Source organism: Oenanthe melanoleuca, linkage group LGE22, assembly GCF_029582105.1.
Source record: "Oenanthe melanoleuca isolate GR-GAL-2019-014 linkage group LGE22, OMel1.0, whole genome shotgun sequence".
NCBI classification, from domain to species: Eukaryota; Metazoa; Chordata; class Aves; order Passeriformes; family Muscicapidae; genus Oenanthe; species Oenanthe melanoleuca.
This window is the reverse complement of record NC_079363.1, coordinates 2,553,709-2,563,782: the sequence shown is the minus strand read 5'-3', so window position 1 is coordinate 2,563,782 and position 10,074 is coordinate 2,553,709. Positions and strand designations below refer to the sequence as shown.

General features: G+C 69.1%; 1 protein-coding gene across 1 annotated transcript; it reads right to left on the bottom strand.

Annotated features, from left to right (window-relative positions):
- Positions 1-751: 751 nt before the first annotated feature.
- B4GALNT1 (beta-1,4-N-acetyl-galactosaminyltransferase 1) lies at positions 752-9,931 on the bottom strand. The gene is given in 13 exon segments (XM_056515102.1): positions 752-1,061; positions 1,636-1,873; positions 2,649-2,789; positions 3,238-3,425; positions 4,102-4,248; positions 4,708-4,888; positions 5,035-5,072; positions 5,296-5,402; positions 5,583-5,765; positions 6,161-6,249; positions 6,251-6,369; positions 7,528-7,598; positions 9,874-9,931. Coding segments are annotated over 11 exon segments (1,641 nt in total). The 5' UTR covers positions 6,365-6,369; positions 7,528-7,598; positions 9,874-9,931; the 3' UTR covers positions 752-846.
- Positions 9,932-10,074: the final 143 nt, after the last annotated feature.

Here is a 10,074-nt window from a genome sequence, read left to right as displayed (position 1 = left end):
TGGGGACAGCGCTGTGGGGCTGGCAGCAGTGACCTGAGGTGGCCCTGGGAGGGATGTCCGTGGGTGTCCCGTGCTCTGTGTCACCTTGTGTCACCTTGTGTCACCTCAGTGTCACTCTGTGTCACCTCTATGTCACTCAGTGTCACTCTGTGTCACTCAGTGTCACCTCTGTGTCACTCTGTCACTTTGTGTCACTCAGTGTCACTCAGTGTCACCTCAGTGTCACTCAGTGTCACTCTGTGTCACCTCTGTGTCACTCAGTGTCACTCTGTCACTTTGTGTCACTCTGTGTCACTCTGTGTCACCTCAGTGTCACTCAGTGTCACTCTGTGTCACCTCTGTGTCACTCAGTGTCACTCTGTCACTTTGTGTCACTCTGTGTCACTCTGTGTCACCTCTATGTCACTCAGTGTCACTCTGTGTCACCTCAGTGTCACTCTGTCACTTTGTGTCACTCAGTGTCACTCTGTGTCACCTCAGTGTCACTCAGTGTCCCTCAGTGTCCCTCAGTGTCACTCAGTGTCACTCTGTGTCACCTCAGTGTCACCTCAGTGTCACTTCTATGTCACTCAGTGTCACTCAGTGTCACTTCTATGTCACTCTGTGTCACTCTGTGTCACCTCAGTGTCACCTCTATGTCACTCAGTGTCACTCAGTGTCACTCAGTGTCACCTTTACGTCACTCAGTGTCACCTCTATGTCACTCAGTGTCCCTCAGTGTCACTCAGTGTCACCTCTATGTCCCTCAGTGTCCCTCAGTGTCCCTCAGTGTCCCTCAGTGTCCCTCTCTGTCCCTCAGCGTCCCTGCGCCCGCGCCCCGCGGGGCTGTCCCGGGCTGTGGCCCCGCTAGTCCCCGGCCATGCACTTGAAGCGGTTCTTGAAGAAGAAGAGGCGCTGCTTGAGGCGCAGGCTGTCGTCGCGCGCCGCCGGGTACCGGTACCGGTTGTACTGGCGCTCGCCCTCCGAGCGCCGCCACGGCAGCGCCAGCTTGGACGCGTGGTCCACGACCACGTCCTCGCACGAGCCCACGTGCAGCACCCCCAGCCCGTCTATGAAGAACTCTGGGGGGACAGGGGCGCCCCAAAAGCGGCTCAGAGCTGCCCTGGGGTCGCTCACCCCGACTGTGATCCCGTGGGATGGCAGTGGGGGGATCCTGGCAATCCCCCCTTATCTCTGACCCCCTGAATTGGGGGTGACCTCAACATCCCCCCCTTATCTCTGACCCCTGAATTTTGGGGGTCCCCGGCATCCCCTCTATCTCTGACCCTCTGAATTGGGGGGGAACCAATTCCAGCCTTCCCATCCCTGACCCCCAGACCCCTCAAGACCCCCTGGGGGATCTGGAGACCCCAAAAACTCTCATCCACCCCTCACCCCCACGATCCCTCCAGATTCCGGAACCCCCAGGACCCTCCTCCTCTGGGACCCCCTTAGACTGACCCCCGGACCCCCCAGACCCCCCAGACCCCTCAGCACCCCAGGACCCTCCCACCTCTTCCAGCTCTCCTTTCCCAGACCCCCCAAGACCCCCAGGGGGCCTGGGGACCCCAAAAACTCTCATCCACCCCTCAGACCCCTCAGGACCCTCCTCCTCCGGGACCCCCTTGACTCCCCCCAGCCCCCCCGGCCCCTCACCGAGATGAGCCACGCGGCGCAGGCGGGGGTCGAAGCCCACCTGGCGCACCTTGTCGGTGCGGGCCAGGAAGAAGTTGACGACTCCGTCGGTGACGACGCAGGCGGGGAAGCCGGCGAGGCGGTGGTGGAAGCCGGGCCGGGTCCGCAGGCAGTCGCCCCCCGCGCCCCCGCCCCGCACGCTCAGGCGCTGCCGGTACGTGGTGGTGTAACCCGTGATCTCCCGCACCGCGCCGCCCACCTGCGGGAGCGGGAGCGGGGGGCGCTGGGGGCGGCACAGCGGGACCCCCGCACCCCGGCACGGCCCCCCCTGGGGGCACGGGGCACTGCTCTGGGGCTGAGCCCCCACCCGGGCACCGGGACCCCCTGAGCCCCCAAATGAGCACCGAGACCCCCCGAGCCCTGATCTGGGCACCGGGACCCCCTGAGCCCCCAAATGAGCACCGGGACCCCCTGAGCCCCCACCCGGGCACCGGGACCCCCCGAGCCCTGATCTGGGCACCGGGACCTCCCGAACCCCCACCTCGGGATCCTCTGAATCCCCACCCGGGCACCGAGACCCTCTGAACCCCCATCTGGGCACCAGGACCCCTGAGCCCCCACCTCGGGACCCCCTGAACCCCCACTTCGGGACCCTCTGAGCCCCCACCCGGGCACCGAGACCTCCTGAACTCCCACCTGAGCACCGGGACCCCCACCTGGGCATCGAGATCCCCTAGACCCCCACCTGGGCACCTTTCCCTGGACCCCCCCGTGGCCACTGGGACCCCCCGGCACCGCCCACCGGGGGACACTGCAGGGCACGGGGGGCACGGGGACAGCGCCGGGCACGGGGACAGGAGGCACCGGGAGCGCCGCGGGGACCCTCTGGCCACCCACCGCCCACCCACCGCCCACCAGCGCCCACCCGCGCCCTGTGCCAGCGCTGGAACCGGGCACGGGAACCAGGACCACCCCCCGGGACCTGCCGGTTGTACCCCCATCCCCCGAGCCCCCCGAGCCCCCCAGCCCCGCACCAGGTCCAGGCTGGTTCTCTCCAGCACATCCACCAGCTTCTCCAGCCGCGTGCGGGGTGTGAAGATGAAGTCATCGTCCACCCACAGCACGTACTTGGTTGTCACCTGCGACACCGCCAGGTTCCTGCCGGCGAACCAGCCCTGGGGGGCGGCGTGGGACCCTCGGGCACGGCACCGGCACCCGCGGGTGCGTCCCCCGGACGGACCCCCCGAGTCCCCCCATCCCCGGGGACCAGCAGCTCTTCCCCCGTGTTCCCCTTCTGTGGGATCCCACAGCCCTGACAGACCCCCCGTGTCCCCCATCCCCCGGGACCTCGAGCCCCGCCAACCCCCCCGAGCCCCCCGGGCTCCTCCCGCTTCCTCAGACCCCCCCTGTCCCCTCTCTCGGGGGTCCCACTGCTCTGACAGACTTCCCCATTGTCCCCCATCCCCAGCGACCCCCACCCTGCCAGCCCCCCCCCCATCCCTGGGGGTCCCACCCCTGCCACACCCTCATCAGAACCCCAATGTCCCCTCTCTGGGGTCCCAGAGCTCCATGTCCCCGTTTTTGGGGACCTCCCCTCCTGTCCCCCGTGCCCCCTGTCCCCACCTTGCCGAAGGGCATGAGGTAGTGCTCCAGGTGGGGCCCGGCCAGGGGCTCGGGGCGCTGGCTGTCGTCGGCCACCACGATGGTGACCGAGGGGTAGAAGCGGCGGATGCTGGCGATGAGCCCGCGCAGTTTGTCATAGCGCAGGAACGTCTTGGTGGCCACGGTCACCAGCGCCGAGATGTTGTACCCTGGGGTGGGGGGGCACTGGGAACCTGCGCTGGGAGCACTGGGAGTGCTGGGAGTACTGGGAACCCATCCTTACTGGGGGCACTGGGAACCTGCACTGGGAGTGCTGGGCACCCATCTGCACTGGGAGCACTGGGAACCTGCACTGGGAGTATTTGGCACCCATCTGCACTGGGAGCACTGGGAACCTGCACTGGGAGCACTGGGAACCCATCCACATTGGGAGCACTGGGAGCACTGGGAGTGCTGGGAGTACTGGGAACCCATCCTTACTGGGGGCACTGGGAACCTGCACTGGGAGTGCTGGGCACCCATCTGCACTGGGAGCACTGGGAACCTGCACTGGGAGCACTGGGAACCCATCCACATTGGGAGCACTGGGAGCACTGGGAGTGCTGGGAGTACTGGGAACCCATCCTTACTGGGGGCACTGGGAACCTGCACTGGGAGCACTGGGAGTACTGGGAGTGATGGGAACCCATCCTTACTGGGGGCACTGGGAACCCGTGCTGGGAGCACTGGGAGTCTGACACTAGGGGCAATTGGAGCACTGGGATTCTGGCACTGGGAGCACTGGGGACACTGGGGACACTGGGGACACTGGCAGTTTGTCACTGGTAGCACTGGGAGCACTGGGGACACCGGGGCAGGTTTCGGGGTGCAGGGCCCCGCGCTCACCCCCATCCCCACTGCTGTCTCTGTCGCTGTCGCTGTCGCTGTCGCCGTCGCTGTCGCCGGCCCCGCCCGGGCCGTACAGGCGGGGCGTGGGCGGGTGCCGGATGCGGATGGCGAAGGCGGCGGAGTGGCCGTCGGTGGAGAACTGCACTGCAGGGCGAGGGGGGGCTGGGGGCGCGGGGGGCGCGGGGGGCGCCGGGGGACACGGGGGACACGGGGGGACACGGGGGGCGCGGGGGGCGCGGGGGGCGCCGGGGGACACGGGGGACACGGGGGGCGCGGGGGGCGCGGGGGGCGAGGGGAGAGGCCGGAATCCCCGCGGGATGGGGGTCACTGGGGGACACTGGGGGACACTGGGGACACCGCGAGTGTCCCTGCGGCCATTGGGGATCCGGGGGTGTTGGGGGTCCTGGGGGGGCTGGAGCTTCCATGGGTCAACCACAGTCCCGGGGGCACCGGGAGTCCCAGAAACGCCGGGGGGCTGGGGATGCCGGGGGTCCCGAGGGGTCCCGAGGGGTCCCGAGGGGTCCCGGGGGTCCCGGGGCTCGAGGGGTCCCAGGGCTCGGGGGGAGGTCCCGGGGGTCCCGGAATCAGCCCCCCCGTACCCACCGATGTCGGCGGTGTCGGGGTGGAACTGGGTGTTGGTGTAGGTGACGAACTGCAGCTGCCGGTTCAGGTGGTCCAGGTGGGCGGCGGCCAAGGACAGGTGCGGCTGCCCCTCCCCCCGCAGCGCCACGCCCTCCACCTCGGCCGCCACCGCCAGCGTCCCCAGCGAGGCCGTCAGGTTCACCTGCGGGCGGCACGTCACGGGGGGCCCGGGGGGGGCACGGCAGGGACCCCCCAAAACGGGGAGGCTGCGCACGGGGCTGGGGGGAGCGCGCCGAGCCCGCCCAGGCCCCGCCCAGCCCCTCCCCCGTGCCCCGCCCTCGCCCTCACCTGGTACCTGTTCCTGGCCGGCGCCTGCAGGCTGAGCCCTGGGGGCCGCGACACGGGGGTGAGGCCCAGAGACCCCCGGAGGGACCCCCTGCCCCCCCCGCCCGTGGACCCCCACCCCCCGGTGCCCCCCTTGATGCCGCGCCACCCCCCGCTGCCCCCACCCCCAGGTTTCCCCCATCCTGTGCCCCCCCCGTGCCCCCCATGTATATTCCACCCGGTGCCCCCCACCCGCGACCCCCCGCGCCCCCCGCGCCCCCTCACCGGGCACCAGCACGGTCTGCAGCGGCCGCACCTCCACCCCCTGCGCCGGGTACTCCAGAGGGGAGTTGGCCGGGACGATCAGCAGGCGGTCGGCGGGGGTCTGCACCCTGCGGGGGGCGCATGGGGGGCTCGGCCGGGGGTCCCTGGGGCTGCTCAGGGCGGGGCACACACCCCGCACCCACCCACGGGGGTCCCAGCCCCCCCAGTGCCGAGCCTGGGGTTCCACCCAGCCTCGGGGTGCCCCGGGGGTCTCCCCGCGCTGATCCCGGGGGTCCCCCCGCTCTCACCGGTTGCGATAGTTGCGATACTCGCGCTCCCGCAGCCGCAGCTGCCGCGGCCGCTCCCCGGGGGCGAAGGCGCTGGCGAAGTCGAGCCCCCCCGGGCCGGGCCCGAAGAGCCGCCGCCGCAGCGGCAGCGCCAGCCCCGCCTCCGCCTCCGCCTCGCACGAGCAGCCGTTCCTGGGCAGCAGCCTGTCGCGACAGGGCGGCTGTCACCGACACCAGGGGTACCAGCAGCGGGACCGCCGCAGCCGGGCAGGGACAGGGGACCCGCGAGCGGCGCCGGGCTGGCACCTCCCGTCCCTGCCTGTCCCCGAGTGCCACCGCCCTGGCACCTCCTGTCCCCGAGTGCCACCGCCCTGGCACCGCCCTGGCACCGCCCTGTCACCCCCCTGACACCTCCCAGGCACCGCAGCCCCGAGCCCATCTTGGCATCACCTTTGTCACCCTCTGTCCCGACACCCCACCCTGGGGTGCCCCCAACCCTCGGGAGCCACAGCCGCACGCTGGGGTGCTCTCAGCCCTGGGTGACCCCATTCCCGGGTCCCCCCACCCCTGGGTGCCCCCCCGTGCCCGTGTGTCCTCACTCCATGATCTCCTCCTTGAGGCGGAAGGGCACGTGCGGGTAGGCGCGGGCGGGGGGCGGCAGAGGGGGCGGCAGCCGCTCGGGGGGGGGGGCGCCGCAGGTCCACGCTGGGGGGGCCCTTGGGTGCCCACAGGTGCAGGTAGAGCGCGGCCAGCGAGGCCGAGGCCACCAGCAGCAGGCACAGCGCCCGCTGCGCCCCCCGCATCCTGCCTGGGGGGGACACTGTCACCGCGGTGCCACCGGGGCCACCAGTGCCACCCAATGCCACCCAGTGCCACCAGTGCCACCCGCATCCTGCCTGGGGGGACACTGTCACCGCGGTGCCACCAGTGCCACCAGTGCCACCAGTGCAACCAGTGCAACCAGTGCCACCAGTGCCCCCCATTGCCATCCAGTGCCACCAGTGCCACCCAGTGCCACCCAGTGCCACCAGTGCCCCCCAGTGCCACCCAGTGCCCACCAGTGCCACCAGTGCCACCAGTGCCTCCCAGTGCCCCCCGCATCCTGCCTGGGGGGACACTGTCACCGCGGTGCCACCAGTGCCACCAGTGCCACCCAATGCCACCCAGTGCCACCAGTGCCCAACCAGTGCTCCCCAGCGCCCCCCAGTGCCCAGCCAGGCCAACGGCAGCAGCGCCCAGTGGCTCCCAGTACACCCCAGAGCCCTCAGTGACCACAGCACCTCCCAGGGACACCCAGTACAAACCAGTAACCACAGAACAACCCAGTGACACGCAGTACAAACCAGTGACCACAGAACAACCCAGGAACACCCAGTACAAACCAGTAACCACAGAACAACCCAGGAACACCCAGTACAAACCAGTAACCACAGAACAACCCAGTGACACGCAGTGCAAACCAGTGTCCACACCAGAACCCAGTGACACCCAGTACAAACCAGTAATTACAGCACCTCCCAGTGCCCCCAGTGCAAACCAGTGACCACAGCACCTCCCAGGGACACCAGTATAAACCAGTAACCACAGAACAACCCAGGAACACCCAGTACAAACTAGTGACCACAGCACCTCCCAGGGACACCCAGTACAAACCAGTAACCACAGAACAACCCAGTGCCCCCAGTGCAAACCAGTGCCCACACCAGAACCCAGTGACACCCAGTACAAACCAGTGACCACAGCACCTCCCAGTGCCCCCAGTGCAAACCAGTGCCGCCAGTGCAGTGCACCATCGCTCCCTCCCTGCGCCGCCTCCCAGTGTTTCCCAGCACTCCCAGTTCAACCAGTGCCCGGGTGACCCCCCCTCCCCAGTTCCCCCGTTCTGCTCGCGTGGCACCCCCTCCATCCCACCCCCCCCCAGTGCTCCCAGTGCTCCCAGTGCTCCCAGTGCTCCCAGTGCCCTCACCTCGGGGTGGGCGCAGGTCCCAGCGAGGGGGGCTCAGCCCACGCTCATGGCTCTGCCCCCACAGCACCGGCCTGGGGGCGCGGGGAGGTGTCAGGGGCGGAGGGACCCGCACCCCGATATCCCCCTGCCCCCCGATATCCCACTGCCCCCCGATATCCCACTGCATCCCCGATATCTCACTGACCCCCGATATCCCACTGCCCCCCGATATCCCACTGCATCCCCGATATCTCACTGACCCCCGATATCCCACTGCCCCCCGATATCCCACTGCCCCCCCGATATCCCACTGCCCCCCGATATCCCACTGCATCCCGATATCCCGCTGCCCCCCGATATCCCAATGCCCCCGATATCCCACTGCATCCCCGATATCCCACTGCCCCCCGATATCCCAATGCCCCCGATATCCCAATGCCCCCCGATATCCCACTGCCCCCCGATATCCCAATGCCCCCGATATCCCAATGCCCCCGATATCCCACTGCCCCCCGATATCCCACTGCCTCCAGATATCCCACTGCCCCCCGATATCCCGCTGCCCCCCGATATCCCACTGCCCCCCGATATCCCGCTGCCCCCCGATATCCCAATGCCCCCGATATCCCACTGCCCCCCGATATCCCGCTGCCCCCCGATATCCCACTGCATCCCCGATATCCCACTGCCCCCCGATATCCCGCTGCCCCCCGATATCCCACTGCATCCCGATATCCCACTGCCTCCAGATATCCCGCTGCCCCCCGATATCCCGCTGCCCCCCGATATCCCACTGCATCCCCGATATCCCAATGCCCCCGATATCCCAATGCCCCCCGATATCCCGCTGCCCCCCGATATCCCACTGCCCCCCGATATCCCCCTGCCCCCCGATATCCCACTGCCCCCCGATATCCCACTGCATCCCGATATCCCACTGCATCCCCGATATCCCGCTGCCCCCCGATATCCCACTGCCCCCCGATATCCCACTGCATCCCCGATATCCCACTGCATCCCCGATATCCCCCTGCCCCCCGATATCCCACTGCATCCCGATATCCCGCTGCCCCCCGATATCCCACTGCCCCCCCGATATCCCCCTGCCCCCCGATATCCCACTGCCCCCCGATATCCCACTGCCCCCCCGATATCCCGCTGCCCCCGATATCCCACTGCCCCCCGATATCCCACTGCCCCCCGATATCCCACTGCACCCCGATATCCCACTGCCCCCCGATATCCCACTGCCCCCCGATATCCCACTGCATCCCCGATATCCCCCTGCCCCCGATATCCCCCTGCATCCCGATATCCCACTGCATCCCGATATCCCACTGCATCCCGATATCTCACTGCATCCCGATATCCCACTGCATCCCGATATCCCACTGCCCCCCGATATCCCACTGCCTCCCGATATCCCGCTGCCCCCGATATCCCACTGCCCCCCCGATATCCCGCTGCCCCCGATATCCCACTGCCCCCCCGATATCCCACTGCCCCCCGATATCCCGCTGCCCCCCGATATCCCACTGCCCCCCCGATATCCCCCTGCCCCCCGATATCCCACTGCCCCCCGATATCCCACTGCATCCCCGATATCCCACTGCATCCCCGATATCCCCCTGCCCCCCGATATCCCACTGCATCCCGATATCCCGCTGCCCCCCGATATCCCACTGCCCCCCCGATATCCCCCTGCCCCCCGATATCCCACTGCCCCCCGATATCCCACTGCCCCCCCGATATCCCGCTGCCCCCGATATCCCACTGCCCCCGATATCCCACCGCCCCCCGATATCCCGCTGCATCCCGATATCCCCCTGCCTCCCGATATCCCACTGCCCCCCCGATATCCCACTGCATCCCGATATCCCACTGCCCCCGATATCCCGCTGCCCCCCGATATCCCCCTGCCCCGGTGTCCTGCCCCCCCCCCCGGCTCCCGCTGCCCCCCGGCTGCAGCCGCATCCCGGGGATGCCCCGACCCCCCCGGGGCTCTCCCCGGGAACGAGGGGCTCAGGCAAGGACGGGGCTCGGGGGGCGCGCCGGGAGGGGCTGGGGGGGTTTTGGGGGCACGAGGGGGGGCAGGGAAGGGCCTGGGAGGTGCTGGGGGGAGGGGGGGAGGCCCGGGGGATGCGGAGGGATGGGGGCTGGGAGTGTCCGGGCTTGGGGGGGGCAGCGGGGAGGGGGATGCGGGGGATGCTGGGGGGGCCGGAGGGTTTCGGGGGGGCCCGGGGGTGCCGCGGGATGCGGGGATTTGGGGATGTCTGGGGGGAGAGGCGGCGATGTCGCATCGGCGGGGCAGCGGCAGGTGCCATCCCTCATCGCGACACGCCGCGACAATAGCGGCCCCGGCCCTACCTGGCTCCGCTGGCGGCTCCGGGCGCTCCGCGGCCGCAAGCGGCACCGGCACCGGCACCGGAGCGGGCGGCGAGGGCGCCCCCGGCGGCCCCGGTGCGGAACGGCACCGCCGCAGCCCCGGGAGGGGCGGGGCGAGGCTGCGGGGGGACAGGCGAGGGAAGGGGGTGCAAAAAGCGGGAGGGGCGGGCGGGGCTCGGGGCT